Source organism: Rhopilema esculentum, chromosome 2 (assembly GCF_057945365.1).
Source record: "Rhopilema esculentum isolate cy_ngs chromosome 2, ASM5794536v1, whole genome shotgun sequence".
Classification (NCBI taxonomy): domain Eukaryota; kingdom Metazoa; phylum Cnidaria; class Scyphozoa; order Rhizostomeae; family Rhizostomatidae; genus Rhopilema; species Rhopilema esculentum.
Genome location: NC_142816.1, coordinates 2,014,471 through 2,030,771, shown reverse-complemented (window position 1 = coordinate 2,030,771; position 16,301 = coordinate 2,014,471). Strand labels below are relative to the sequence as shown.

Sequence of the window (16,301 nt, the reverse complement as noted above, 5' to 3'; positions counted from 1 at the left end):
TACATAGCAAATGCGCAAATAAATTACCAGCTATTTGTGCTAGACTGTCCGCCTCCATGTCCAATATTACAGTTCCAGACATTAAACAGTTCCTAACTTCAAAAAGACTGTAAAGTGACAAGGTTGCAACGTGGGGCTTGCTCCATCTGTCACCCCCTTCTTCAACGTCTTCCTCATACTTAAACCTAAAATAACACAGAAAATACTGACTCTCTGTCAAGGAATATAACCACAGAAATGAGAAATAAATAAGACATGCTTTAAGTGTAAACTTTGGTATCTGCCAGGGTCCTATAAGCCCCCCCATCCTTTGACATAGTCCTACATAAAATCTAAGGCCTAGGCAGGTAGAAAATTGCTGGGGAGTAGTGATCACAGGCAATGTTTACAGTTAGGCTTTCGGTGCACCGGTAAAGCGGATTGATAAAAAATGGATCAAAGCTTGTCCCTTTCGAGGTAGTTCTGGTCAAAACATTAACCTTAGAGCGTTTTGCAGCGCGTTGCAACGGTGGATTTCTGCATTTTGACTTACCCTGAGTCACCAGAAATGAGCAGGCCTTGTCAATCGAATCAGCGTTTCTAAACTTGTTGGTTTCGCACTCGTTTGTTATGGGTTAAAGGGCCTAGGCACCGTTTTACAATTTGTTGGTGGAAACGTAAGGCAAAAACAAGCAAGTTGATATCCGTTTTCATCTGCAAACTCTAGTGATTCTAATAAATCTGAGGTCGATTGCGACCAACAGCAGTTTTGATTATCATTGTCCCACAAACACGATGATTAGTTTTGGTGATTTCAAATTACATTCTGGTAAGGTTACAACTGTTGGGCGCGGAAGAAAACGTTGTGCCTTTCACCACAACTAAGCAAAATTACACCTCACATGAATATTTGTAGAAAAATTCGTTAGAAATTTTTTTTCTCCAAAATTGGCATTTTGGGAGATCAGACGTGTTCAGATTTTTGGGCCGGCATTTATCGCATGTCGTTTTGGCATTCACACATTCTGGCACGTGCCTCGCTGCAATTAGGACGATCGCAGACGCGGGTATCTGCGTGTGGACGCGCCGTATTTCTATTCAGGACTCTATTATGACTCACACCAAACAGAAATCGAAAAGAACTGAAACCTCAATTAACAGAAACCTCTAAAAAAAGAGAAGAAACGTTTTTCCAAATTCGACTTTCGGCGCACATAGCATGGGAAGAATTCATTTCCAGAAGACGGACTTTCGTCATATGATCATATTGACGTAATACAGTTGGTTATCATCATTTGACTCAGACAAATCTTTATAAATTTAAAGATATTGACTGTATTGAAAGATTATTCCAAAGTGTTCATTGACATTCAAATTTGAGACTTCTCATTTGTTGTTTGATTTGCTCAAGCTACAGTTTTCGCATATACGTTATGTAACGGTTATCTTAAAAAATTTCAAGGAAAATGAAGTAATTATCAAAACATTACCATCTTGCAGTTTCTTTCCATTCCTCGTGTCCATCATCATACGTAACAAATTCTTCCAATTCTGTGAATAGTTCATGCTTGGTACAAGTTGTCTCCTTGGCATTTTCGTCCTTCTCGTTGATGGCACCGAGAATAAATCGAACACGCTCTGAAGCAGGCATTACGTAATGTCCTGAGGAATAAGCAAAACGCTATTAAAAACCAGCCAGGCAATTTTAATGAGCAACATACACGAAACGATAGCACAACTCCTGGATACCCTTATAGATATCAACGTCCAATTGATGCCATTTACAGATGATATCCGCATCAATTAAATATCGCATCATGAATCTTTTATAAGCTGTATGCATTTCCATACAGCGAACATTTGTTGCAAATATCCCCCAGAAACTGATCTACATTAAGCTATCTCATTTAATGTATCTACTATCTTGACAAGAAACTCTGAGCGCCTTCTGCCAAAAATGACGTCATCCACTCCTCTTTCGGGTTTTGAGTCCATGGTGAAATGACCTGCAACTGTTTTGATAACAGAACTGGCAAACATAGAGGATTTACGTACCAACTTATCTCTACAATCTGGTTATTCATTTATAAGATTAGCTAATCTGATGCGGTACCTAGATGCAATACCTAGAAAACATGGCGGACAATAGACCAAACACCTGAAAAGAAGGCCATTCAAAGAAAAAAGAAATTGAAGACCACACCCAAACCCTGCCTTGTTTTAATCGTTTTCTTGAGAAAGGCTATCAAAGCACGAGTGTTTTGTCTGGAAGAAGGTTGTACAAACTGAAACATTTTCAAAGTGAAATTCTCCGTCTTTCAAAAACTGCCAAGTCATTCGGGCAGGCTCTACATATTACGGTAACAGGGGTAAATTTCAAAGAAGTGTAGCTTCGACTTTAGCTCATAGCCTATTTGAAGGGCAATTAGCTGCTTGAGACAAGCCTCCCTTTATTTATGTAAGGAAGGACAGCAGCCTTTTTTAAGACAACGGCACATCTTGGGGGCTGGAGGGGCAATTGCCCCCCCAGGTAAGTATGTCAAGAAGCCCCTGTTTTGGCTGTCTCCTACCGCTGCATTTTAATAAAACGGCTGCCATTATAATGCAATTAAAGCATGCATTGTAACAGAAACATTATGAATTACAGAAGGATCCGTGCATATAGAAAGGCGAAGGGGCGAAACACTAAAACGGGGGTAAAACAATTGCAAGAGGGCAAAGGCGGAGGAGCAACAGCCCTCGTTTTGCGGGGGTGAATGGAAAAAACCTTCCTGATTACTACTTGCTTCTGCGACAGAGGTGGCGCCAGAAATCTTCCGACAGAGGGGTTGGAGCTTCCGACAAGGGGGCTAAAATGACTAAAATAAGCAGTTTTCGTGCGTTATTTGTCAAATTTGCTCCGACAATAACATAAAATTTCCTCGATGGGGGGCTAGATGCTTCCGACAGAGGGTCTGTAGCCCCTCCTAGCCCTCCCCTGGCGCCACCACTGTTCTGCGAGACAATCCCGACACTGACAAAACAGGCATAAAGGGATGGTGTAAATGAGAGGAGGATAAAGGAAGTCAAAACGAGTGAAACAGCGGCTTTAGGACAAGGATTCATTAAAAGACATCACTTTGTTGGGCACTGAGAATCGCTGCTGACGTCACGATGGCCTTGTTTACTCTTTAGCAAAACCACAATACGAACTTTCGTATTCGATGTACGTCAAAACAGTCTGGTTGTTTCGATTGAATAAATTCCCCCATCCCTATAATCCTTACAGACAACACTTATGCTGTCAATGCTGTCAGGCACTGAGCACAAACAAAAAATGTTGCCACAGTAACAAATGGTCACATTAGGAACAATTCAGTTGTGCTATTTTATCAGGGGCTCCTCTCGTATAGTTTTATACTCCGTTTTATACAAGGTCCCTGCCTGTTCTAGAAACCTTGAAAATTTGAGACGAATTTTCACAGAAGATTGAATAAGAACATTACAAGAACAAGGGTTTGACTTTACAAAATTCGAAGGGGGGTTTCAGGGTGCACTTATGGGTAACGGTGGACAATTGAGAGGTCGAGCCATTGTAAAAAATAACACTGGAAGGAGTTATGGAAAAAACTCAAGAACATTTTTCCAGGCAATCATTTGAATTTAACATCACTGAAAGAGTTTCCGAAATGTAGGAATTCGGCTCATAGATCCACAAGAGTTTGCGAAGGGCTATGATAAGGCAGCAGGTTACAAAGAACGCAATAGTTTTCAAACGATTTGTTCGTGGGTGAAGAACAGTTTTGGGATTTATGCTTGTAAAATTTTCATGCATTCTTGGATATTATCTGAAAAAGCCTTGTTCGTCACAGCAGGAGGTTGCAAAATGCTGCGAATTTCACAGCTTTTTAGACTTTTTCTACTACCGAACATTCAAATTATGTAACCATAAAGCGACAACAATCCTTTCAGTAGAAAGGTCACTTCAGACTTCAAGTTGATCCAGTTCAATAGAAAAGCAGTTGGGTCTTGTTAAGTCAGACCATCAAAAGAGGTAAAGAAAAGTCCAACCCAGCCAAAGTCAGAGTTAAGTTAAGTTTTGGACTTGAATAAGATCGAAGAAATCTAATGGGAATAAAAAATAATCTGACTTAGTGAAACGAGTCTTCTTTAAATTTCACTTTGCTCGCCGGTGAACTAGAAATTATAGGGATCTTTCGGTAACGTTTGGACTAAAAATTTAAGGAGGAGGGGGGGGGGGGGCTTAAAATGCTAAAAACCAACAGTTAGACGATTTATGGAAAATGTCGGTTAGCTAAAATGCCGTGCATTGATTTTAAGGTGGAATTTCCAGGTCAAAGACTAAGATTTCAAAGCCAGTTAAAATTCTATATGAGGACTGTTCCCTATAGTGAATTGAAATTGAAGAAGGTTAATAAAAAACAAGCTTTAAGGCGAACATGATGCAGTAATGAAGTAAATCATATCCACAGCCTTTGTAGAAACATGTTTTACCGCATACCTCAGTGATAGCTGTACAAACATACCTTCGATGCGCCTTGTTTTAAATCTTCTGTATATCGGTTTCGCAAGCTAGTTGAAATGATCAAAGCATTTCTCAATCTATACTTGACCTGCCAACAATATCTGAAATGCTAGGACAGTGCGCGACTCAGGGCTTTAAGCCAATTGCGGCAAAGCAGAGAGAAACATTGACAAAAATCACTGATTGCAAATCCTTAGTTGGTCTTGAATAATTAACACCGGCTAAGCCAGCAATAAAATTTCATAACATCACAAGTCAAAGCGTTTGACATCGCATATATCTAGATATTATTAGATGCCTCTGCATGGAAAGGTTAACCATCACAAAGTTTGTTGGTTGTCCGCATCACGTGAACAGTTTGACAAAAATGATTGGATGGTAGTTATATCTGGTGGCTTTGGACATGCAATGTCCAGTGCAAGTGAATTTATTAAAGCCTATGATAACTGCATTGACCTGTATGTAATTGCGTAATCGAGGTCAATTTGATCTATTTTTGTAGCTTGTACTAACCAGCCTATAAATGGCCTAATTGTTGACACGAGGTCATTCACCTGCATTGACTTGAATTTTATTACTGTATTGACAGGTTTTGATTAAATGAAAAACATAAAAAACATTCAAAGCAAATTGATAAGGAGACATCAGCAATTTCAACGTGTGCATGTAACGGGTGGAACTGCTGGCGGTAAAAAGGGAAGCTGTACATCAAGCCAAAATTTGTAGATAGGGTAAATTGAGACAACAAAGGTGGCAAGAAACTGAGGTAGTGCTATGAAGATACTGTTTACACCATATCGGATTCGTTTTCTATACAATCGCTTCGACAAAAGGGCAATCTAGACACTCTGTATCGTTCTGCGGGGCGATTCTTATGAAAAAGCTGTGACATGCTATTTCATAAGAACCAGTAAATTGAAGTTCAGGCTGCCTATTCTTAATAATTTCGAAAATTTGAGGCTGGATTGTCTTTAATTTGTTCTTAAATTATCAGGGTGTTCAATCGCTAGCTATTGTGCTCAAGAGGAGTGTTCAGGCCTCATTTACGAGAGAGCCATCCTTTACTTACCGAAAAGTTTTAAAATTTATCAAAGTTTGAAAGGCACCTCGAGAAGGCATAAAACTCCTCGTTCTCAAGATGAAATTTTCAAAACAGGTTTTTCACAACTTGTTCAAAGTGACATTTCACAGTGGATAAGCCTTAGCTTGCTCTTAATTTGTTTTTTATTATTGACCAATTGTGAGGAACTTGTTCCTATAAAATTGCTTTTGTAAAAAATGAGGGAATCCAAAATCCTTATTTTTACTAAAAGAAAATATCAAATTCGACAACATGTAGATTTTGAGGGTCCCATGCCTTGGAATTTTAGACTAGTTGGGAGATGATGATGCCATCATAGTATTGGAAGGCAATCTCATAGAACATATCATGCAAAAGTTACATGATGGAGGTGACAAAACAAAATCTTAGGCTATAAGCATTTCAAGCCAATGACTACAAATGAAGCTGTCGGAACTCTCCGCCAGTCAAAACAAACCCCGTCAAGCCTCTTCCGAGACTTGAATGACGCGAGCAGTTGATCATTGTGTTAAATAAAAATACAAACGCCATGACGTTTATTTTATTGACAAGCAAAACACAAAACGCCCAGCCGGCAGCATGTGATAGAAACATGAGGTTATGCAACCAGCGCTTACAACGATGGCGTGCAATTCTGAAACCACCAAAATTAGCACTGCGTGTGCTATTGTCATTTTATTCAACAAGTTTGTTCCCCGGCTTTTGATGCCAAGCGTGTACTGAAAATAGGCACATCCGGCCTTTTTCAATTCAGAGCGAAGTTTGACGAAGGTGTTGGTGTCCATGTTTGTCAAATTTTTCTGTCATCTCGGGTGAGTCTTGCGAAGTAGGCTGGACAAAATGTATTTATCTGAAGAGACAGAGCCATCCCTGGCAAAAAATGCATTTTCTGACGTCACAAGAACGGAGAGAGTGAACCAAGGTCTACAGAGTCTGTGACTGTCCCCTACTTTTAAACTTTGCAATTGAAACCCTATAACAAACCATCTACATCTACCATAAAAGACCCCTACGTTCAGCATATAAAGTAAATTTATAGCCAACTGTATAGGGCATTTAGAAGAACATAATCAAAGTACAGGAGTTTGAGAATAGAACCAAGACAAAAGCGATCATTTAGATGTCAATGCTAAATGTCTCCTTTTTGGTTACAGTTATATAAATGACCAGGTAGTTTTCACATGAAAGCAATATAGGGTTACGGTTATATCAATGATGAGGTAGTTTTCACATGGAAGCAATTTATTGTTACAGTTATATCAATGACCAGGTAGTTTTCACATGAAAGCAATTTATGGTTACGGTTAAATCAATGATGAGGTAGTTTTCAAATGAAATCAATTCATGGTTACCGTTATATCAATGATGAGGTAGTTTTCACATGAAAGAAACTTTTGGCCTTGAAACTGAGTGAGTATGAAAATATGTCCTTTAACATATTTTAGACAAACATTTTGTGAAAAAGTTCTTGAAAAGTCAACTTTGAAAGAATGCTGCTTTACAACAAAATAAGATCATCAAAAAAATAGGCTGTCAAACTAAGACATTTGAACTGACCTACCAGTGACATGTGTATATATGAAGAGACGGGTAGATGACATGAAAGGAAGAGGGAAGGATAAATTGAAATCAGGAGACAGTCTGGAAGTTAGTTGATTATAACATGTTTTTTTATTTGACATACAGCATGAAAATTTCATGCATGCTAAATAAATTGTACTGGAGCATCTACTGACGGAGGATAAAATGGTAAGAGACAGTCACAGAAAGTATCACACAATGTTTTACACGTGGAAGTGTCTACCCAGAATAAGGTCAAATTCAGGATAAGTTATACTCAATTGGCATTGCTCTGACGGATCACAATCCACAAACATCTGACACGATAATTGAAAAATCTAGTGAGGAAACAAACTCTTCCTCTGAAAGGTATGCCCATATGCATTCAGAACCCAAAACACTAATTACTTTACACTTTCCCCCAACCACTCCTATATCTACTTGTTCTTGGTAAAAAAACCTGACAGGTTATGTTACCTAATGATCACTTACAGAATTCTATCAATCTATGTTTAAGTAACCCAATAAAAATTGAAGTAAAATATATATAATGATTACTGATGAAGACTTCGGTCGAAACGTTTAAGCGATAGTGTTTTTTCTGAATATCTATGTATATATATATGTGGAATGAGAGTTGGTGTTGTGTAAATCGTTGTTTGAAGGTTCCTTCTGAAATTTCTTTTGTCTAACTTTATCACACCTTTTGTATGTTTATACCGCAGTAGCAGGAATATTCTTCATTATAGTCTGTCTGATGAGTGCGCAAGCATGAAACTCAGAGTAACAGAGAACATGTCTCATTTCTAGTCTATATTGTATTTTTTATCATATCTATTGCTCTGTGCTTTTGCACATCAAACACTGTCACGTCAGAATAGACAACGCAATCTGGAATATATACATATATATAGATGATCAGTAATAAAACAACTTGATTAAGGTTTCGCAATATGCTTCTTCAGAATAACGTTCACTTACATTTGGAGCGTAAAATAAGGAATACAGAACAATAGGACATAAAAACACATTTTACAAGCAAGGACAATAATGGCTAATTATATGACACAAGTAAACTTTCTAGGCCCAGCTGAAGGTGAGAAATGCAGAATAAATAACATATATATATATATATAAGCAGAGAACGCTAAAAAGACAAGAAACAGAACGATAAAGAAAGAACAGGGTAAAAGTACACCCGGGGTGGTGAAAACAAAGCAGAAAGCAAAAAGCCACTGGTAAAGAAGGAGCGTTAGGCAAGGAAACTAGCAACTACCGCTCATCGAATCAACCTGACGTCAAATAAAGCACACAACCAAACAACAACAGGAACACAAACCATGAGAATGCCACAGCACAAACAACAGCCACAACAACAATAACATACCGAAACACTTCCAAATTAAGACTTAATTGATATTTCAATTGAATTCTAAGCTATAAAAGCGGCTAACGAAAATGAAACACTTTCAGTTGCTCTGAAGACGACCATGAAATGGTCCAAACATGTGAGCACAGCACTGAAAATAAAAAGAGCGCAAAAAATCAAATTGATGCCTATTTCTTCAAAGAGTATCTGCCTTCTTCTACTTGTGCACTTCTTCTATATATATACGCTTTCTAAAGAGTATGCATTTCACTTTGTATGACTCTGCACTATTCATACCTAACAAGATCGCAGCAGCATTTAATCCCTTAATCTTTATGAAAGGCTGAAAGAGCTTTCTTTGAAAAATTATATCACAGCACTGTTCATCAAGACACAAACAAGGGCAGCAGGTGATTTCAGCACTGCTCTCAATTTTTAACATAAAATCAGTTCTACAACTTGCATAGGGTACACAGATGATATTGCAAGAGTTTTTGCCAACAAAATCTACTCTAGAAATCTTTGTCTTCCATGTAGAGTAACAGTTTTTTATCAGGCAAAATATGAACATTATGTGAAGTCAAGAAACATTTGGGGATAATTTGCATTTACAAGTGGAAAATGAGAATCACCCTGAAAAAAGAAGTAACAAAACATTCTAATCTTACAGTAAATATTCTTAATTCTCAAAAAATGATACTAGGGTTTCTTTTGAGAAGTTTTATTTAACAAAAAAATCTAGGTTGAAATTTTTAATCGTTAGCTTTTCCATGTTGTATTTCTTTCAGGTTTTCTTCATAAAGGTGCAATATTTTAGTCTCACAATTAATTTAAAAAGCCAAAAACTACCATATTTACACATGTGATAAAAAAGGATGTTTACAAAGATGTTTTTGAATAAGACAATGAAAGATTTCTTACAGAAGAGAAATATGAAAAATCAACATACATTGCTAGACAACTTTTTGGATTGCACCATGCACAGAGAATAATTGCATGTTTTCAAAATTAAATGAATATATTTTGAGTAAACATGAATGATTTTTTATTTCTTGTAGAAAGTCATGTAAACTGATTAACACAATATTTGAAAACAACTGTATAAGTCTATTTTGACCAAATCTCATATTTTAGTAATCAAATAATGACCATATAATTTTTATTGCAGATGTAAAAACAAAGTCTGAAATCTTGCTCATACCAAGGTCATTAATTTCTAGCTTTCCAATTTTGAATTGCTTGCCAAACTAATAAGGCAGTTAACATTTGACAAGTTGGCTAAACCCCCATGTTGCTAGCCCTAAAAAAGTTTGGTAAACATGTTTTCCACTCGCAAGAAACAAATCCAAACCACTAATTACTTTATAATATTTCAATTAAAATTGATATATGTGGTTATGTTGTCCAAATGAATTGCAGGCCCGAAATAGCTAAAGTGGGTAGCTTTGCATGTTTGGATTGGTCAAGAGGTACTTTTTCTACCATTTGATTGGCCCCTACAAATGAGTCATAAACAATTGGCTACAGGTATTCCAAAGTGTCTAGGCCGGAAGAAAAAATGACAGACAAGGAGTATTCGTTGAGTCTTATTTTTATAGTGTAAATAAAAAATCACGAAAAATGTCCTCCATGATAATAATGAACCGTTCTCAAAACAAAAAATGTTTAGATCCAGCCTAGAAGCACACCTTGGGTACCTATAAACAAAGTAGAGACGTACTATTTAAAAAAACAGATGAAAATAATGGGTTACATAAAAACAAAAAATAATCTTACCATCATCTTCGGATGCTGAATCGTCCGTATGTTTAGTCATAACCACAAGTTGCCTTTTTCTTTTTTGTGACGGTTGATAATTTTTGTGCTGTCTTGGTCGAGACCCGCTCGATCGGCGTGAATTGGTGTGAGGCAGTTGCAACGACTTCATAGTGACACCTACATAGACCTGCCGATGAGCTGTTGAAGAAAAAGCGAGAACATTTTCAACTTTGCTGTGTTGAGCTGTTCGATTAGCTGTGGAAACTAGTAAACTTTCAACAAATATGGGTCAGGATAGTTTGATACTCGCTTCTCGAAAACGCGTGGAACTGAGAGCTGATTTCGAGCACAGGAAAAACTTTTCGCTTACGTGAGGTTAGGCCAAGGCTAACTAGCCTTGCGAAATCCCCATTGATTTTCGAGCTTACACAGCTAAATTAGCAAATATCGATAATTTTTGTCCTTTGACAATGAACAGTGATTTGGTACGTTAAAACTTACCATCAAAGTCCTGCTCTCTTAAAGCATAGCCCGAATAATCCTTGACGGGATCCAAAGATGGCTGGCTTACAAGGTTGTCCATGTCCATTTTGCTCGCAGCACTTGGCTTAGGTAAACTCTAATGTACGCCAAGATAAGACTTAAAACTAAGAAAACTATTCTAAAAAATCATAGAAGAACCAAAGAAAATGAATACTATGATGAGATGGATGTAATCTTGTCATCTTCGTCCAAACACGATCATTTTTTGAAGGTTTGATTGGCGATTCAAACCGGCATGATGAATATCGTCTTCGCAATGGCGATGCCGCTTACTGAGCGCATGAAAATGAAAGCGTCATTGGACATTTGACCTTGCCTTGCCGGGGGTAATCCCAACAGCAGATGTGGAAGTCCCCACATCGCCTACCTTCCTTGTGGTGAAGCAGGAATATGTTCTTCCTGTTATCCAAGAAGATGAAGCCTCGCAAATTTAGGAAATATCTATATGTATGATTTTACAACTGAAAGAGCAACAAGGATGCTAATGCAAGAAATTAGAGAAATTTGTTTCTTTAAACGCAAAATTTTTTATGAGGCTGCAAGAGGCCCCTTTTTGTTCTATGAATAAATCGTGAAAGAATATTGCGAATCGAAATTGGTGAAATTTAATAATTGATTAAGAACCACAGCCTAACTCGAATTTCATCGACAATTTGACTTTTTGAGCTCAATCTGACGATATGAGGTTTTGAGCAATAAAGACAAACGTGACTTGATGGAAAAAGTTTGAGGAACCCTTGTCAAGTCTGTATTGTATTTGTACGCTCCTGTCCTATAGTGTTTTCGTGATGAAGAGCGAAGATTTGAAAAAAATTAATTCAAGTGTTGCTTAAGCTCGGAATCCTATAATTTTGATAAAATTGAGGCTAAACAAAGAGTAAGGTATTCTCATGATAAAATGTGTATAACACTTTGTACTCTCCACGGCACAGATGGCAAGCTGCTGGTTGTTTACTGCAGCTCGTTTCAAGGTTTCTGTTTCAAAATAATTTAATTTATTGATGGTTAGATTCGTTTTAATTTTCTTACCTTAGTCAAAATTGCACACAAATCGTGTAATCAATTTGATTCACTTTATTAAATCCTATTTGATATAGATCCAGTCAGTTAAAAGAATTCATTGACATTGCTCATATTTGGTAAGAAAGCCTGTTGCAAGAAGTCCAAGCAATTTAATGAAAGGTTGAAAAAAAATTACAAGACAGACCAATTATTTATATGATTCATGATTAATTTAAAGTATCAAAAGTTTTTCTTTTTGCTGCTCATTAGTGACTTCCCATCTATAACTATTATATAATTCTTAAAAATATAGTACAGATAACACAACTCTGGGAAGGGAAAGAAAAGAACTAAATTGGTGAAGATTCGTGTATGACCGATGTTGTGACGTCATCAAACAACTATTTTTAGAATTACTTAGTTTTTACCACAGCATCTGAAAGTACGAAATATAATAGCTATTATTGTACAAGTTCAGTAAAATACGTTCAAAATCGGATGAGCTATGGCCAATATTAGGTTTCATGTTAGTTAACGGATTACTGTTGTTAAACCTCTGTCCATAAAGTTATGAAACAAGGAAAGGTCAGAGTGATTTCATAGGAAAAGAAAATGTGTTAACTTGGCCAATATCAAGACCAATTTGTAACACTTTCAATCGATTTTGCAAATTTAATGGTATCTTATAATGTCTTTCTGGGTTAAACTGTCAAAACTGAAAAATTCTGCAAAATTTGTGACATCATCATTGCGGTACCCTATTGCCTCTGATTTAAGCGTTGGGAGCTATGGCGTGGATGAAAGACATGTTAAAACCAATAAATGTTTTGTTTCAGAAACAGAAAAACCTTTGAAAAGTGTGAGTACAAGAGATGAGGTCTCAAAAATGAACCATACCCAGTTCTTTTGAGATAATAAAACAGCGGTATTAACCATATCCGTAATAATTCCCATGTGCATTTAGGCTTGCTAGATATTCGGCTTTGGCAGAAAGCATGGGGAGAGCCACAGCGTCAACCTGGTAATGACGAATCTGCTCAAACTGATAAACAAAAAGGGGTACGGATCGTGCAATAATTTATAATAAAGGAATGGATGCCGCAGGCCTTGGCAGAAGGCACGGGCACAGCCCCAACTTTTGCCTGGTTATGAGGAAACTGTCAAAGCTGACAAACCAGTAGAGATGCACAGGGGCGGGTCCAGGGCAGATTTGAAGGAGGGGCAGTTGGTAGTGGGGGCGCTGAAAAATTTTCAAAAATTGACGACGAGAGAACGCTATATACAACAATTTCAGATCCATTTTCGGAATAAACAAGATAACTTTGAAGTAATCCTTGAAGCAAATCAACCCATTGCTCTCAGAAACTTTTTCACCTGATTCTCATTCTTCAAAAGGGGCGCACAATTTCCAAAAAGGGGCGCCATACATGCTTCAACTCATCAAGGGAGGGGCAACTGCCCCTAGTTGCCCCCCTTTGATCCGCCACTGGAGATACAAATGGTGAAAAACTCACTGATAACTTTTCACTCTAAAGTTTTCATTAAACTTTTGAATAAACAAAAGTTGAGTGGAATGTTTAGTGAAATGTTTAGTCGTTTTGCCAGAGTTAATAGTTTAGAGTGAAAAGTCATACGTATTACTACTTTTTATATTTCAAGCCGATAAATCATCACTTTTTGATATGTAACTTGCATTATCTCTTAAGACCCATAAGATACGTGGATATGTAGATATCTGATACACTTTCTAGCGAGAGCTGAATCGCACAAATATTGTTTTAGCTGATGAAAACATCGTACGCTTTTTGCAAGAGTGCCCCCCTTTGGTATGTGACGATGGGTGTTTTCCAAAATTCTTAGGGCTCTGGTCAGCAAAAATTGTCTCCTCTTTGCCCCACCAATCTTTCAACCCTGGCTACGCCATTGCTTTTTATCGTCTTTACCTTAAAGTCGAAAACCAAATTTTGAAAATGGGCGTTTCTATTATTTACCAGCGACATGAAGGGTGTGGCACCAAAATTAGTGTCTAGCCCCCCCCCTCCCCCCCGAATCATTGTAGCTTAAATCCGTCCCTGGAAAGCAGACACACGTGTATTTACTTCGATTCTAGGACTCACAACTTCCATATATTGGAAAAACGCTCACATTTAGGAAAATTGAGAATAATTTAGTAAGTCGCAGGCAGTATGTTTGATAAGCCAAATTTCGTCCTTTGCATATTGAGATATAACCAAAGCTAGTTAGATTTAATGATAGCTATAATCATGGATTTTTTTCCATAGCAAAACTGGCGGACGGACTAACAAAGGATACCGCAACGTTATTAATAATTTGTCTCACACCGGTAAACTGGGTTCCCTCTGTGCAACTGAAGCAAATATCATAAAAGTTTATAGTTTTGAAATATTAATTGAATTGAAGAAAAAGAAAATAGAACGGGATATGACAGAGGCATAATACTCCACGAAAAGATTTGTACCTTCGGCAGAAATAATTTTGTTTTCGAGAAAAATCCCCCAATATTCCCCGAAGTATCCCTAAATTGTTTTAAAATATATTGTACGCTGCTATGTAAAAAGTGAAATTCCCCTTAGAGTTATGGAAACAAAACGTTTTACTTTTCGTCTTCCCGATTTTCTGAGCATATTTGTAAGACGCACATAGTCTTTGAAAGAATGTCGCAAATTAGAGCAAAATGTTTCCTTTATCTCTTTCCTTTATCAAAAAAGGCCTAGCATCGACTGGAGCCTGGGCATGAATGTCGTCACTGGGAGAGAGCTTACGTCACTGCTTCATATTTAAATCTTCATACTTGACGTTTCGTTATAATACAGTTATCAGTTGAATCAATATTCACCCAAGCCCATATTTGCTAAGTTTAACCGACATAGAACGAGTTTTAGATATTCGCGCGAAAATAACTTCTGCACGAGACATGCAAACGTTAAATTGAGATGATCCTTTCTATGATGTTACTAAATACTTGATTATTCCGTCGAGTTTGAATGCGATCCTGTTTATCTGCTTTCTACATTCGTCATCAGGAGCTTGTTTTGCTATTCACGCAAATAAATTGACATGCTACACGTGTTAGTCTCCTAAACTTACGCAACGTTATATAACGTCTTTTGAAAAGATTTCTTTGAAAAAAGGTTAAGTTGTGGGCTAGCCACCTATTTGCCTCTCGTGTTTTTTCTTTAAAGCAATTTTTCTGAGAAATAAATTCCTTTAATCTACATGCAGCGCAGTATTAATCTGGAATTATTTCCAACGATAATCTTTTAGAACATTTTCTGCAAAAAGGATGTATCTGTATCTAGTTTTTATCAAATAACTTCGAGAGTGACATGACGATTGACAGCAAAGTCATAAGGTCAAAAATGCAACCATTTTTATAGGGCTTGAACTAAGGAGATATTTGAGTACGCTCTTTATGCACTTTATTCTGCGTACTTTGCAACATTTGAATTGAAATTGAAACATAATTATTAGTGGCTTGTTGAAAGAAAGCAAGCAAAATCCATGAGAAATCGAACGGCCTAATTCTAGAGAAGGGTCTACGTAGGCGATTGGTTCTTAGAACAAAATTTAACAATCAGAATGTATCAGATTCCCCCTGGCATTTAAGTGTTTCTAGCCCTTTCCTCTTGTGTAATTTCAGTGGGAAATTTCCTTTACAACAAAAAAACCTTTATAAATCCTGCAAGTAGAAGATTAGAACCAACACTACAGGGTGGGATGGAATAGACCTTATGCTTCTAATCTTGTACTGGGGTAAGCATTCCAGCAAGGTTGGAGTCATGAGGCTCAAGAACACAGACCTCAGAGCCCCCTTCATAATTCTGAACAATAGGCAAGGACGCCTGCGCCCGGGGGCAGAAGGGGCAATTGCCCCCCTTGCCCTCGCGAAATTGAGCATTTTTCTTCTTTTTACTATTGTTTTGCCCTTTTTTTGGCGCTTTGCCCCTGTTGCCATCTTCGAGTGTAGGCATCCCTGACAGTAGGTAACCCGTACAGAATTCAAGGTTATCGCTTCTAGTAGTGGTTCCCTTGTTCCTTTCATAACACTACACCCCTGACCTGATGCAGGGACGGATCCAGAGCAAACTTGAAGGAGGGGCAGCTGGTAATGGGGGCGCTGAAAATTTTCAAAAATGGGTGACGAGAGTACGCTGTATACAACAATTTCAGATCCATTTTCGGAATGAAAAAATAACTTTGATTTAATCCTCGAAGCAAATCAACCTATCGGTCTCAGAAACTTTTTCACCTGATTCTCATTCTTCAAAAGGAGCGCACAATTTCCAAAAAAGGGGCGCCGGACTTGCTTCAACTCGTCGAGGGAGGGGCAACTGCCCCTAGTTGCCCCCCCCCCCTTAATTCCGCCACTGACCTGTAGGCACAAAAAACCAAACAACACGATTTCGAACTGCTCTCTGCCTGAAATCCGCTTGCTTCTCTCTTCCTTTTTCAACCTTACATTT

The 16,301-nt window shown here is 37.7% G+C and overlaps 1 protein-coding gene across 4 annotated transcripts in view; it reads right to left on the bottom strand.

The window, feature by feature from the left end:
* Window positions 1-16,301, bottom strand: part of LOC135695673 (electrogenic sodium bicarbonate cotransporter 1) — a 42,944-nt gene that overhangs the window by 15,264 nt on the left and 11,379 nt on the right. For 2 of the 4 annotated variants that reach the window (XM_065214839.2, XM_065214840.2), the window contains 3 exons: window positions 10,291-10,470; window positions 1,470-1,641; window positions 28-185 (listed from right to left, as the gene is read on the bottom strand). In XM_065214839.2, coding sequence (XP_065070911.2) covers window positions 28-185; window positions 1,470-1,641; window positions 10,291-10,441 — 481 coding nt within the window. In that variant the 5' untranslated portion in view covers window positions 10,442-10,470. The other 2 variants (XM_065214838.2, XM_065214841.2) reach the window with 2 other exon arrangements.